Here is a 16,124-nt window from a genome sequence, read left to right as displayed (position 1 = left end):
GATGAGGGGTAGGAGAGAGTGAAGATGAGGGGTAGGAGAGGGGAAGGGGTTCTCAGCTGGAGGAATGTAAATAGTGGGGTCCCACAAGGCTCGGTACTAAGACCGCTACTGTTAACAATTTATGATAATGACCTGCTGGAGGAAGTGAGCTCCTACATGTCAATATTCGCAGAAAGTGCACAGCTAATGAGGAGAACTGCATAAAGTTATCTGTAGATCTTGACAAACTGCAGGAGTGGGCAAGCGAGTGAGAAAACATAACATCAATTAACAGCTAAATTAGGACTCAAGGTAATCTGCACTTTTGTTAGACCAATACTGGAATATGCAGCTCCGGCATGAAATTCACATCTTATGAAGCATAAAACCAAAACTGGAGAAGAACAGAAGTTTGCAAGATAGTGCCAAAGCTAAGAGGGTTCAGCTAGGAGAATAAGCGAAGGGAACTAGATCTCACAACCCAAGAACAGAAAGAATAGACAAGGTGGATAAGGATTGCAATTTAAATTGAACGAAAGTAGAACAAGAAGACATAGATAAAAGCTATAGATGCAAATGGGTCGAAGAAATGTTAAGAAAATAGTCGTACACTGTCCTTTTGGTCAACAAGTGGAACGCACTGAAAGAAGCTGCGGAAATCATCTATATCCGCAACTTTAAGGCCACATTCGACAAACTATTCGAAGATCAAGATAGTTATTATTTTTATTAACATCTTTATTGAATAAATTAATTACAATTTTGCCTAATCTGAGGATTTTGATAGTCTTAATAAAGTGAGGATAATGCTGGTATTCACTGTCACGCAGGACAGAGGGTCATACATAAGACAATAGGTCTAAACTGTAGGCTGAAGCACATATATATCATGGTTACAATCAATGTTTTAATGTATGGATATGTGAAAACAACTTTTTACTGTGCACTGCCACACAAGGGCAGGGATGGGTTCATAAGTGATGCAGCTTAGAAGTAATATAAATAAAAATTGTTCTTCATTCTTTAAAATGGACAAGCAAATTTTGGATAAATTGTTAGGATGTCGTCCAGAACGATAGTGAAACTGTAACGCAACAAGCAGAACAAGGCTGGCAGGAGGGGGGAATAAAGAGATAGAACTTACATCCCCGTACACACTGACAGGAAAGCTTTAATAGGTAACGCTGCAAACCTCACTCTCACTCATTCTTTATACACCATTTCATTCCATTCCACTCCTTCCCCCTACCTCTATCTCTCTTTTGCCTCTACACCTATCAGCCCTCTTCTTCCCTTCCTCCTTCGCCCCCTGGCCATCTCTCCTTCCTACCTCCCTCCCACTAGTAAGTAGGGGCCACTAGCTGACGGAGGTGTCGGCTGGGGGGAACAATGGGTGTTGTTCCTCTCTCCCTAAGGAACATGAAAGGTCGGCAAGGGGTTACTGTTCGAGCTGATACCTCTCCCTCTGTTAGTGGGTGTGCTCCCAGAGGGTACTGTTCCGTCAGGGTCGTGGTGTTCCGTAAGGGGTCGTGGTGTTCCGTGAGGGGTCGTGGTGGTGCAAGAGGGTGTTACTAGTGGCAGGTAAAGCTGTCAGTGCGCCGTGAGGAACAGTTACAAGAGACAGTATACTGCTCTTATTATTCCATCCTCCGCGTTGACTTCCCTGAATATATACATGTTCCCGTCTTATTTACCTCTCTCTCTTTTACCTCTTATTTATCTCTTTTGTCTCTTATTTATCTCTATGACTACCTGTGTTTACGTGTATGACTGTATATTTGTATGACTATTTGTATATTTGTATGACTATATCTTTATGACTATCTGACTATCTGTATATCTTTATGACTTCTTGTTTGCATGTATGACTATCTATCTCTCAATGAATCCCTATTCCCCATGGCTGCTTCAGGGCGTCTCACTCTCCAGTTGTCTTAGTTCCAACAGTAAACACTCAAGGTTACTGTTGATCTCCTCTTTATTTTCTCCCTCTTAACAGGTCTTTGATGTTTACCACACTTGACAAGTCCATTAAACGGCATTACCATAAACGTTTTCTTGGCCCACAAGTGATTGATTTGACGAAAGTGGAATATAATTACACTCAGAAGCTGAAGGAGAAGTTGGAGGAGGAGGGGAAGGGAAGGAAGAGGAGAAAGGTGGAAGATGGGAAGAAAAAGGAAGGAGCAGGAGAAGGAGGAAGATAATGAGTAAGACAAGATGAAGATGATTGTGGTGGTAAGGTTGTTGAGGTGGAGCTCAAGGTAGATCAACCCAGGGTGGGTCAGCCAAGAGTGGTAAAAAATTAATGTAAACTTAATACATTTATTATGATAAATTGGCATGCACGAAAAATATTTAAAAAAACGGGCTAACCTGTAGTCTGAAGTCCAGAGAGCCTATGAGCCAAGGCCCCCTGAAGGGGACTAAATCCAGGTCCATCTCCTTACCTGTGGAAGATTTCCCATATTTAGTGATGATATCAAATTGATTAAAATACTTAGAAATACAAATACAGCTTAATGGAATGGTTCACGTACGTGCCTTAGCTCTGCCTAACCTAACTCTGAAATACCTGGCTATATCTTTGTGTGCTGGAATTTTCCACTCCCAACGTGGGTCAGCCCAAGGTGGGTCAACCTAAGGTGGGTCTGCCCAGGGTGGGTCAGCCCATGGTGGGTGGTTGGTAGGAACAGTCAAGAGGTTGTCAAGTCAAGAGTCTTTGATTGAATTCCACATTTCATGGATACAGTAAAGCCTCACGTCCAGAGGTGAGCATTCTCCAACCCGCCCTCTTAAAATAACGTCGCTATTCGCTCGTATGCGCGCTATGGCCAAAAATGGACATAATTTGAAACGAAATCGGCTCACGAAAGTGATGTACTGTCCCGTTTTCTGTGTTGAGTCCTCTGGCTTACTCCGTTAGGTTACGAGAGGAAACTTTCAATTAACGGTTTTCACGATGTTTTGCAACCTAAGGAGAACTTCCTGCTCTCTTAACCTACCAGAGGACCCTTAACTTGCTGTTTTGAAAAAAAAATCTAAAATTTATTTTCAATTATTTTTTCTTTTCAAATTGCATCCATTTTCGGCCATACGGACAAACGGCCAAATTCAGACGTAATTTGAAAGAAGAGCATCCTCCTCCCCTCACTTCCTCTACTTCTTCATCGTCTTGTAATGTAATTCTAACGGTTTAACATGTCCCTCTCATCTCTTTTATTTATTTGATTACATTTTCCTCTCATCCACCTCCTTTTCAGCTTCAACTTGAAATATATTTTTAAGCTTAATCTCATGATTTTGTACTTCCTTATTTATCAATCACCTTCATCCCCCCCCCCCCCCATCCCCATCAGCTGTTACTTAACTCTCTAACTCCTGTCTCGAGGGAACCACTTTTTATTCTACTCCCGCTCCACGCAGTTTTTATAGATTTTCATGCTGTTTTTCAGTTGGTAACACCCGTCCTCTCTCCCTCGAGATCACCCTTCCTTCTCCCTTTCCCATCCACCCGCTCCCACCTTAGCAACCTGTTGGATGCTGGCTGTTCCTGTCACTCATGTCGGGGTGAGAACCATAACCCAGGCTGGAACCTTGTCACGTCTCCGCAGTGATGAAGAGCTCAGGTGCGAGCCTTAGAGGGGGACGGGAGGTGTGGGGTTTGGGAGAGGGGGAGGATGTTAGGAGGGAGGGACGAGGGGAGAGAGAAACATGGAGAGACAGACAGGGAACGAGTCAGTTTGAGAGAGAGAGACCGTCTGACAGGGATAAAATGCGAGGCTATTAACCTCCCAAATTCAAAGGAGCAAGAACTAAAATGACCCAACTGTGATATATGCAACATTAATTTTTTTTGTCTCATTCTTGGCAAGCAGCATCTTGGCCTCGTACAAAGTTCAAGCAAAGAAATGGCGACACTTTCGGAGAGCCAGACGCCGTGAAGTTACAATGGCCATCAGATAATACATTAAGGAGGTGGCGAGAAAGCAGGCTTGTCAATTCGTGTTGTTTTAACAAGCAAGAAAGAAACATACAGTCTCCAGTCTCCCAAAAGTTGCAGGCCTCTGATCGCCTTTGGGTATTCCCTCGCTTCGACGAATGGATGACAGAAAATGGGAACTGATCTGCTCCAGGAGAAAAAATGGGAACCCAAGTGCAATAGTGACCAGGATAACCAGAGAAGCAGATAACCATCAGTTCCTCTTGATTTACAACTATTACCATTATAAGTGCCGCCTTGTGTCCCATCCTTACGCCAAATTCCACCTGTTGATCAATGCTAAGAGGTCAAACTATTGGCAGATTCAGTTACGCGGTCCCGTGCGGGTCATTGAACAGGAGAGGCCTGACCCTCTCCACCTTCCCCAAAAACAAAAATACTTTAGTGATGCGACCAATCCACCTTAAACTATCCCCTTAATGATCCCTAAGGGGGAAGATCGTAGGTTACGATAATCCAGCGGTGAATCCAGTCTTCCCTTGTATTGAACGTGTGCTAAGAGCAGCAGTAATAACGGGTCAAGGCGTTAGACACCACAAAGGATGTTATAGATGAGCAGATAATATGAAGCATCCACGAGTGTTGAAGAACACTGCTAAATGTTTAATTTATTTTCCCAGATTGACAGTTCTTGGTATTGTGTAAATGTTAATTAGACGTGCACCATAACAGGAACGCGCTATACATACCAGACAGATGTAAATGTCATTGTCAAGTTCCAATGTGAAAAAAAGAAGAAGGGATAATTAATATTTTCAATACGATGTGGTGGCCGTTGTGTAATCTGCTGACATCCCGTCTTAGGCTCGGGATTCCCGAGGTATTTTGACGCGGTTCAGAAGCTGGCACAGCTGTCCACCGTCATAACAGGGATTCCCGTCCACACTGCTGCTCCTCAAACAGATAATCACACGTCTCTACATACTGTACTTATTGATACTTCCTGCCCTCTCCCTCATCCGAAAACGTATGATAAACTAAGCTTTATGGTGATTTACAGAGTGTATTTGGTAACGGGTGCATGGACGATTTCGTTACTGGCGATCTGCATCCCCCCCCTTAAACAGAGTTATAAGAAATTGGCAATTTTTCCAAGCTCTTGAAAGTGTTCATCATTTCTTAGATTACCCGACGGTCCTTTGTAAGGGTGAGTGACAGGACCCAAATAACAGCGGCTCTACAAGACGGCTGACAGTTGGGGGAGACGACAAGAGGGGTCTGGGCGCTCGAGACACACACACACGCCTAACACAAAATGGAAAAGTTGTTATATGTTCTTATATCTCTTGAGGACATTAAGAGATAGAAACCTTCAACCACTGACCCGAATTAAGAGACAGACTTTGTGTTATTGTCTCATATTGAGAGATAAATACCTCGAGCGGTTCTTGTATTAAACGAACCACTTTGGGAATCTTTCCTGGAAGAGGAACCCTGGAAAAGCTTTTATAAATCCAGGGAGCTTTTATATAGCTTCCTGGCAAAGCTTTACAATCACATATTCGATGGAGATGCTCAACAGCGAATAGCTGGCTTGCTATGATTGTGTTCGGCACGCAACCTGTCAACAAGGATGGGTAAGCTGTAAACAATATCTTGACCCTATGGATCAACTCTAATCCAAGACCTTCACTGACTTAATAGTGTCACTTCGGGTTTCATGCCAGAATGAGGTATAACTAATTTCTTGTGAGTCCGGGGAGTGGAGTTGAGGCTGGGGAGGCGTGGATACTGCTACAGTACACTGTATACTAAGATATTAGAAACATATTTTAGTGTGATACAGCTACTGAAATTGTATACATATCTCTGCAAGTAATGAGTTTAAAAATTACATCACACAAATACAGACGAACAAATTTAAAATATGTTGCAGTTACATTACTACATACACACATATATATAAGCATGTACATTCAAACACATATACACACACACACACACACTCATAGATACATAAACCATTTCACGTGTTTTAAATGTACTAACTACTAACTAGGCCGTCTTCCGTGCACACAGAGAGCGACGCTGGCGGAGAACGAAGTCCACACCCTCAAGGAACAGCTCGAGACGGTCAAGTGCCAGAAGGGCTTCAAGGAGAGCAACAACAACAACAATAATAACAACAACAACATCAACAGTACCAACTCCAACCACAACAACATCAACAACGGCACCGCCACCTCCACCACCTGCTCCACCACCACCACTACCACCACCACCACCACAGAGGCCGGCAACGACCTGGTCGACTCCTCAGAGGTCTCTGATAGACCAGACAGAACTGGCAGAAATACGCCAATTGAGGATATGATACAATCAAAAGAAAAAGAGGTACGTCCTTGGGAGTTTCTTTAGCCTAGTTCATGGAAGTTCTAGCTTACTGCACGAAGGCTTTAATTTAGAACAAAGGGGTTGAACTTCAGCAACACACAGACACATACCCTTAGTCTTAGACACAAAACACAAACACACAAAGTCTACTCACACACACACATTAAACTCCAAATCTAATGCAAGAAGCACACATTATCACACATAGTGTGAGCAGCATCATGTAAGCAGACGCCAACGTATGTGTAGGCGTCAGAAATTTAGTGAAAGGAAAATTTCCTCCTATATATACAACCTATGTGAGATATACAGTATATTCTTGAGATATTCTTGAGAATACAACCAAGATGTGGAACTCTCACTAAGAAAGGTCTTGTCTGTTCGTGGCTAAAGGCCAGACGTTTTCCGTTATCCTCACGCAACTTTTCATGGTCATTTTTGTTTGTATGTGGAGTGTCATAGGTAGATTGGGGTCAACCCCATGCTCCTCCTTATGTAGGATTGGCTCCTATTGCGGCAGCCAACGATTCCTATAAAGTTAAATGAGGGTTTGGTTTTCCATAGAGTTTTGCCACGAGATTTTTCAACTATTCATTAATAAAAAAAAATATTCATCACACACATCAAGACAACGTTGTTACAATGTTGTAATATTACAATGGTGGAGCAGAGAATGGAAGGAAAATAACAAAGACAGAATGAGACGAGAAGAGGGAAGGAGGGAGAGCAAGAGGTAAAAAAAAAGTAAAGGAGGGAGGGAGAGAGAGAGACCAGGAAGGAGAGAGGGAGAGAGAACAGGAAGAGAGTATGTGAGAGAGAAAGAGAGAGCGATTCAGAAACCTGGCCATATTATATATATATATATATATATATATATATATATATATATATATATATATATATATATATATATATATATATATATATATATATATATATATATGCATTTTAGATAATTATTAATGATAACTGTGAACTAAAGTACAAATACCTCCCATTAATGCAAGATGCAGCAATTGTTACCTTTGCAAGACAAAAAAATGAAAATAGTGTCTACGGAATAATAATTATATCAAGCATATATGATTTATAACAACACTCTTCGTCAAGCTGCACCAACGCGTATCACAAAGAACTATTTAGAGAGGATAATATAAAGAAGCTTAGGTGCGTTGTTCAATACCTCGTACAGAGCACGTAATGAGTATTTATGGGTAGGATTGTGAGTCAGCGCCTCGCTCATGACATTCATCCACGTACCCACGCTCTTGACTCACTTCCAAAGAAAAATAACGTGACGTTGATCACTTTGTGTGAAGCAGACATGATGTATCCGAGTGTTGAGAGTATTATCCATCACCAGTGATTCCTCTCGTAGCCTTCCCTGTCTGCGTCGCCCCTGTTCAAGTCTCCCCTTGTCTAAATCTCCCCCTGTCCAACACTATGTAAGTTCCCCATTACTACCCCCTCAGGGAATAAATTCACCGCGGTGCGTTCAGCTTTGCGGTGTAAATACAGTGAGATCTTGCCTTAGTCCTGACCTTTGTTAAGGTCTAAGATATACTCGCTGATTGGTCAGCATGCAATTGTGGTTGCCTTAATGACATTCCAGAGGTTAATAGGCCTTATAAGTCCAACACCAGATCAAACTATCTGCAGTAGACCCTTACTGCGTGTATTAGACGTTGAGGCCTACGGTAAAAGTTCGTTCTTAATCACTCGCTCGGAGAATTAAAGCCTTATTTACGATTTAACAAGGAATTATGGAACACTAATTTGATAGAAACACGGTTGGAGGAGAAAAAGAAAACAGAGATCAAGTAAAAATAAATAAAGAAAACAGTAAAAAAATGGACACAATAATAGCATTAGTTAATCCCAGAGACTATGTGAAGTTTTATAAAAACAAATATATATATATATATATATATATATATATATATATATATATATATATATATATATATATTATTTTCAATTTTTATGTTTTCACATTAGTTATATGGGAATTAAAGATATCAAATCTTTACAATTAAAGGTATTGAGCACGATAAAAGTATACACAAAGAATAATTAAACTTTAAAGTAAGAAGGAGAGGAAGATATAAACAACAGTAGTACCAACACGTGTCCCAAAGCGACCTCTTGACGATAGTGACGAGGTAGGGTCGTAACCCCATCTTTGCAACACTCTTGCATTATGAACAGGTTGAATAATTGACGTGAAGGAAGCGACACGGGCATCAATGTGGTTCTGCTTCATATAAATAGACAGTTGAGGCAGAATACTGATAAGGAGAGAGAGAGAGAGATGCAGAGCAGAGAAGAGAGAGAGAGAGAGAGAGAGAGAGAGAGAGAGAGAGAGAGAGAGAGAGAGAGAGAGAGAGAGAGAGAGAGAGAGAGAGAGAGAGAGAGAGAGAGAGATTATTACAACCAATAGTAATTATACTATTATTCTAATATTCAACAAATTTATGTGCCTTGTTTACAACTAATAAATTTGTATGATAAAAAAATATCTTAAACGCATTTTTTAGTTATCTTAAACACAATGTTGAAGTGTCTTAAACACATATTAAGATCTTTCAAACTCGTGTTAATAGATTTTAAGTTCGTTTAAACGAACGTTAATAGATTTTAAACGTATGTTAAGGTCTTCTAAACACATGATAAGGTCTCTTAGACGCATGTTAATGTCTCTTAAACAATACTGTGAAATATGTAGTTGATGAAAGTGTAAGAAATAGAACGGTGAATATGAGCGACTTGGAGCGGTGAAGATGAACGACTTGGAGCGGTGAAGATGAACGACTTGGAGCGGTGAAGATGAACGACCTGGAGCGGTGAAGATGAACGACTTGGAGCGGTGAAAATGAACGACTAGGAGCGGTGATGATGAACGACCTAGAGCGGTGAAGATGAACGACTTGGAGCGGTGAAGATGAACGACTTGGAGCGGTGAAGATGAGCGACTTGGAGCGGTGAAGATGAACGACCTAGAGCGGTGAAGATGAACGACTTGGAGCGGTGAAGATGAACGATCTGGAGCGGTGAAGATGAACGACTTGGAGCGGTGAAAATGAACGACCTGGAGCGGTGAAGATGAACGACTTGGAGCGGTGAAAATGAACGACATGGAGCGGTGAAGATGAACGACCTGGAGCGGTGAAGATGAACAACCTGGAGCGGTGAAGATGAACGACCTGGAGCAGTGAAGATGAACAACCTGGAGCGGTGAAGATGAACGACCTGGAGCAGTGAAGATGAACGACCTGGGAGCGGAGAGCGGCAGTCTTGGTGACTACGGCGACTCGTGGGTGATCGGAAGTCAGTCCGCAACGATCCTCTTGCTGTTATTGTGGCTCTCCCCCGGGGTGCTGGGGAGCGGGTGCTCCCCGGGGTGCTGGGATATGGGTAGTCCCAAAAGCATGTAAACGCGCGCGCACACACACACACACACACACACACACACACACACACACACACACACACACACACACACACACACACAGTAGATGCATCATGTCCTGCCATTAGCGACCGAGCATTAAATTAATTTTTTTTATCTCCCTATATTTATCCACCTCCACTACCCCTTATTTTACAGTTTTATTTTACCTTCCCTCCGCCTCCCTCTCCATTCCTTCCTCGCGGACATCCATCGCTCAAGGGAAAGGATTTTCTTCCAGCATCAGTCGCGTTCTGGAACACGCTTCCCCACTTTGTGTTATCGCAATAAAGGCGAAGGTTTGGCGACGAGCCTCGACCAACTGGAGTCCTCGGTGACGTTCCAGCATCGACTCCAGTCCTTTCCACTGACCTGGAGATGTTTGGCTTTTCTGCATATTTGAGCGACTTACGTGATCAACGAATCTATTTCTGTTGACCGAATCCATCGCGAGGGTCCACTTCCCTGGCCCTGCAGGAGATGATCACGTTGGGTTGGATATTACGACTTTTCATATTATCGTGTGTGTAAATATATATAAGAAATTGATAAGGGTGAGAGTCAGCGCGCCGCATTAGCCAAGGGCAGTGTTCATGGATAGTGTATGTGAGCAGTGTACCACATTTCCCTGTGGTGTGTATGTGTATTAGTGTATCAAATATCGTTACTTATGTGTGAGTGTGTGTACTCATCTGTATGTGCTTGAGTGGGAGTGTGCTCCAGCTCCTGGGCTTGCCTGATAAGCTGGTGAGTAGGTAATTTATCCCCGGTCTCTGTCCTCTCCCTGCTGGAACAGCCTGATCCATCAGTACTACATTCTCACTTATTACAACCTATCTGGCTTGCTACCGTCTGGGCATCGCGACCCGGCGTCTCTTCCCTTATTTCGGGACTTGGATCCCTGAGCCTATCATCTGTCTCAGCTCTGTCTCGGTGCATCTTCCTTGTTACTGCTCTAATTCTCCTTGTTTCATTGTCTTATTCAATATTCTGTCTTTTAGGAGTTTTCACCCTGGATTTGGGTCAGTCATGGTCTCTCTCTCTTTCTCTCTCTCTCTCTCTCTCTCTCTCTCTCTCCTGCCACTTGCCTCCTGCCATCACCTGCCATCCTCTTACACTTCTCCCTTCTCTCCTTCGTGACCTCCCCATCTTTCCTCTCTCTCCTTCTCATTTCCTACAATCTCCCATTGTTTCCTTACTCTTTTTCTTTTCCTCTTCGTCTTCGTCTACCTCCTCTTCCTCTTCGTCTGCTCTTCCTCTTCGTCTGCCTCCATCTCTTCCTCTTCGTCTGCCTCCATCTCTTCCTCTTCGTCTGCTTCCGTCTCTTCCTCTTCGTCTGCCTCCATCTCTTCCTCTTCGTCTGTCTCCATCTCTTCCTCTTCGTCTGCTTCCGTCTCTTCCTCTTCGTCTGCTTCTGTCTCTTCCTCTTCGTCTGCTTCCGTCTCTTCCTCTTCGTCTGCTTCCGTCTCTTCCTCTTCGTCTGCTTCTGTCTCTTCCTCTTCGTCTGCCTCCATCTCTTCCTCTTCGTCTGTCTCCATCTCTTCCTCTTCGTCTGCTTCCGTCTCTTCCTCTTCGTCTGCTTCTGTCTCTTCCTCTTCGTCTGCTTCCGTCTCTTCCTCTTCGTCTGCTTCCGTCTCTTCCTCTTCGTCTGCTTCTGTCTCTTCCTCTTCGTCTGCCTCCATCTCTTCCTCTTCGTCTGTCTCCATCTCTTCCTCTTCGTCTGCTTCCGTCTCTTCCTCTTCGTCTGCTTCTGTCTCTTCCTCTTCGTCTGCTTCTGTCTCTTCCTCTTCGTCTGCTTCCGTCTCTTCCTCTTCGTCTGCTTCCGTCTCTTCCTCTTCGTCTGCCTCCGTCTCTTCCTCTTCGTCTTCCTCCCTCCTTCAACTTGAGGCCCTCCGCCGCTCTCAGACCACAACAACAACCAAAAAGTAACCATCGGAAGTAAGGAAGAACCATCGGCTACGCTCCATTAAGGGTACTTGAGGGTGACTCCCCCCCCCCCACCCCCCTCCCCCCTGCCGCAAGATACGCATAACACTATCTTCACGCATCTCGAACCTTTTCTCGTTTTCTTGTTGTTTCCATGTGGAGTTGTTCGGGAACTTTAAGGGATAATTTATTGGTCAGAGCCTTATGGGGCTTTGTTCAGTGGCGTGTTCTTTCTTAGTTCGTTATTCTCATTGGCGTGTTCTTTCCTAATTCGTTATACTCGTTGGCATGTTCTTCCTAGTACGTTAGTCTCTATGACATGTTCTTCCTTACTTCGTTATAAACAGTGGCATATGTCCTTCCTTATTTCGTTATTCTCAGTGGCGTGTTCTTCCCTACTTCGTTGAACTCAGCTGCCTTTACCCCTTATCGTTATTTAATCCGGTTTATCGTTGCTTTCTTTCTCTCGTTATTAATTCTCCCATTCCGTTACCTCCCATAACCCTCCCTTCACCCAACCACTCCTGCAACCATCAGTGTGAGGGGTGCTGGCGTATCCTAAACATCCTCGATAACGAGCAGGAGGCAAGGGATGCTGTTGAAACGATAACCGCTCGTCCGGTGGCCCAGCGATGCAACTCTCCATAAACATCAAAGCCTCCAGCAGACTCCTCCTTCCACAAAAGTGACATATACATTAGCTTGCCAAAACGCCAGCTTTTAAACTGAAATTGTCGATACAGTATATTTCCTCTGCCCTCCTCTCGCCGGCAGAGTCGCTCCAGCGCCCATCAACCCGGTCCAGAAAATGGTCCCGCTTCACGGTTCATTTCGGGGACTGACCCGGTCCAGGCAGCCTCGGTCACTGGAACTCAGGACAGAGAGACCAGACGAAAATTTAGAGAATCTGCTTCTTGTCTGTTGCGATATATAACTGACTAACTGCACACCAGTCCTGTCACGCTGGTGTGTGTGTATATGTATGTTGTATGTGTGTGTGTGTGTATATATATATATATATATATATATATATATATATATATATATATATATATATATATATATATATATATATATATATATATATATATATATATGTATGTGTGTGTGTGTGTGTGTGTACTCACCTATTTGTGCTTGCGGGGGTTGAGCTTTGGCTCTTTGGTCCCGCTTCTCAACCGTCAATCAACTGGTGTACAGATTCCTGAGCCTACTGGGCTCTATCATATCAACATTTAAAACTGTGTATGGAGTCAGCCTCCACCACATCACTGCCTAGTGCATTCCACCTGTGAACTACTCTGACACTGAAAAAGTTCTTTCTAACGACCCTGTGGCTCATTTGGGTAGTCAGTTTCCACCTGTGTCCCCTTGTTCGCGTACCATCAGTGTTGAATAGTTTATCCTTGTGTACCCTGTCAATTCCCCTGAGGATTTTGTAGGTAGTGATCATGTCTCCCTCATGGTTGTGATGTTGGTAAGTAATTATCCAAATGTAATGATAGTAGTAACAGTTGATAGGGCAAATGTTGTGAGCGTGGTGGTGGTTGTTGTAGACACAACAGTGACCGCGCACGTGCCAGAGAACAACCTGGTGGTCACTCTACAACTTCCTTGTGCGTGCTTCGATTTTTATTCTGCTCGGTGTTGTTGGAGAATCAAGCGGGAATCTAGTTTCATACTTTTCCTTTGTGTGAGTGCGGGTAGAGGGGGAGTGGATGGGGGGTGGGGGTGAATCTTTTGGCATTCCAGAGGCTATCCTGTCTGGCTATGCTTTCTGAAATGCTTTCGAATGATGCTATCTTGAGGTGTTTGATTGGTCTGTTTATCTCCGGGCTCTTTCTGTGAGTGCTTTCTCTTAGTTCCTTCTATGAAGGGTTTCAGTGGGCTCTTATTAGCATGCTTTCGCTGGGTGAGTTTTAAAATCGAAAGGTAAGGTAAAGTGTGGGTTCTTGGCTGTTACATCCTCCGCGAGCTCTTCCCCTTTACACCAAATAATTAGAACTGAATTTCACCTATATGTAAATTATACATGTCATCTTCATGAACATAATTCTTATGCTTTATTGAAAGAATCTTTCTAGCCACTGTTAAAAGAATCATGGACCCCTCCCCCCCCCCCCACCCCATTCTTCCCTTTCCCCGAAGCATGTAAACAAAACACCAGGATCACGCATCCGCCGCAAACAACCAAAACGACACGAATTACTAACAAGAGCTAATTTAAACTAGAAGCCATCAGTGCGCCGATACAGAGGACCTTCGCCCTACGTGATCCACGATATAAGGCCATTTTGCCTTGACCCCCTAATTTAGAGCGGTTCGGGAAACAGGCCATCTTAAACTGCCGGATTTTCCCCTCTACAAATTAACTGCTGATCGGCCCCGCCTACTTTGGCCTGACACGAGTGCTGGAGGAGGATAGGGGATGGGTTATGGGGGTGAGAGGGAGCGAGGAGGATAGTAGGAAGGGGGGGGAGGGATGATGTAAGGACGGCAAAGAAAGGTGGGAGAGGAGGAGGAGGGAGAGGAGAAAGAGTAGCGGGAGGAGTAAATGGAACGAAGCAAAGAAATGAGGGAAATAAAGGAGTGGGTGGAGATTTAGGTGTGGAGGGAAGGGTAAGAGATGTGGGAGGAGGGAGGTAGAGTGAAGGAGGGATGGATGAAGTGAAGGGAGGTCGTGGTGGAGTCAGGCAGTGAGTGGATGGACCCGTTTATCTCCGGCTTTACTCCATTACCACAACTTGTGTCAGCCCTTGTTAAGAGCTTCTCTTAACAACCGCATAAACTTATCCAACTTGCATATTAAATTTGTCTCCCCATTAACTTAATTGATATAATAAAAAACATGCTGAATAGAAAACAGTAAATTCAGAATAAACTAACGAAAGAAAACGAGATAACCAACGATAGGCAACAGTGGAAAATTAAGAACAATGAGATAACAAAAGACAACGACATGGCCAGAGACAACATGGCCAGAGACAACAACATGGCCAGAGACAACAACATGGCCAGAGACAACGACATGGCCAGAGACAACAACATGGCCAGAGACAACGACATGGCCAGAGACAACATGGCCAAAGACAACATGGCCAGACACAACAACATGGCCAGACACAACGACATGGCCAGAGACAACATGGCCAAAGACAACATGGCCAGACACAACAACATGGCCAGAGACAACATGGCCAGAGACAACATGGCCAGAGACAACATGGCCAGAGACAACAACATGGCCAGAGACAACATGGCCAGAGACAACATGGCCAGAGACAACAACATGGCCAGAGACAACATGGCCAGAGACAACATGGCCAGAGACAACATGGCCAGAGACAACAACATGGCCAGAGACAACAACATGGCCAGAGACAACATGGCCAGAGACAACATGGCCAGAGACAACAACATGGCCAGAGACAACATGGCCAGAGACAACATGGCCAGAGACAACAACATGGCCAGAGACAACAACATGGCCAGAGACAACATGGCCAGAGACAACAACATGGCCAGAGACAACAACATGGCCAGAGACAACATGGCCAGAGACAACAACATGGCCAGAGACAACATGGCCAGAGACAACATGGCCAGAGACAACAACATGGCCAGACACAACGCGATATATAACAATCCACTAAGAAATACAAACCAACAATGTTACCAAAAATGGCTCCATCGATGAACAATTTAGTGAGCTGTAATTAGTCGGGTCAGAGAGAGAGAGAGAGAGAGATCGTTTAAACACCAACAAAAATATGTCCCTGCGATGCCCATGGAAAACGGGTCTTGTGCAGTCTTAATTCCCCCTATAAATTTCGACACCTATTTTCCCTATTGCTTTCACCAATTTGTGAAAGCAAAAGTCAAGAACAGGAACAGTTGAAGATTTTAAGTCTTCATCAGAACATGAAAAATAGCCTTATTAACTGTGTTTCTATAATAGCAACATATAAACACACCATCGTCTCCTGGCTCGCCATTAGCCAATAATTGTTTCCGATCTCCCTTCGTCAACCCCTGAAAATTAAGTCTCCTAAATGGCCAGGGCGGTGTCAGCTGGCCAGGGGTGGGGGGGGGGGGGGGGAGGGGGTGGAGTATTGGAACACAGGCCTTGTATCAAGGTCTCCAGTGTTGACTCTGTGAGGACGTGTGTGTTTCCTGTATCACCTCTTCCTTCTCCTCCTCCTCCTCCTTCACCTTCTTCTTTTCCTCCTTCGCCGAATTATTCCTCCTCCTACTCCTTCTATTTCTACAATCTCCTGACAGCGAAGGAAATTCGGCGTTGACTGAAAGGATGTCTGTTATGAAATACTTAAGACAATTGTCGGTCATATATATATATATAGCTCGTTTCTTTGTATCGATTAAATACGCTGTTGCTGCATCTCGCTTCCATTGAGAGTGCACGCAAAACTCGAG

At 43.9% G+C, this 16,124-nt stretch overlaps 2 protein-coding genes and 1 long non-coding RNA gene across 15 annotated transcripts in view; 1 reads left to right on the top strand and 2 right to left on the bottom strand.

Moving 5' to 3' along the window:
* LOC123772554 (homeobox protein, cut) overlaps nt 1–16,124 on the top strand; it is a 589,385-nt gene that overhangs the window by 277,339 nt on the left and 295,922 nt on the right. For all 13 annotated transcript variants that reach the window (XM_069325906.1, XM_069325910.1, XM_069325908.1 and 10 more), the window contains one exon: nt 6,002–6,316. In XM_069325906.1, the coding sequence (XP_069182007.1) occupies nt 6,002–6,316 (315 nt within the window). The remainder of the gene's footprint in view (nt 1–6,001; nt 6,317–16,124) is intronic.
* Nucleotides 1–16,124, bottom strand: part of LOC138365532 (uncharacterized) — a 565,144-nt gene that overhangs the window by 461,587 nt on the left and 87,433 nt on the right. The window lies entirely within an intron of this gene.
* Nucleotides 10,991–14,425, bottom strand: LOC138365556 (sodium/potassium/calcium exchanger 1-like). The gene is made up of 2 exons (XM_069326029.1): nt 14,421–14,425; nt 10,991–11,639 (listed from the first exon to the last, which is right to left on the bottom strand). The coding sequence occupies exons 1-2, from the start codon at nt 14,423–14,425 to the stop codon at nt 10,991–10,993; spliced, it is 654 nt and encodes a 217-aa protein (XP_069182130.1).

This window comes from Procambarus clarkii, chromosome 17 (assembly GCF_040958095.1).
Source record: "Procambarus clarkii isolate CNS0578487 chromosome 17, FALCON_Pclarkii_2.0, whole genome shotgun sequence".
Lineage (NCBI taxonomy): Eukaryota > Metazoa > Arthropoda > Malacostraca > Decapoda > Cambaridae > Procambarus > Procambarus clarkii.
Note: the sequence above shows the minus strand (reverse complement) of the source record. Positions and strands in the feature narration are given on the sequence as shown.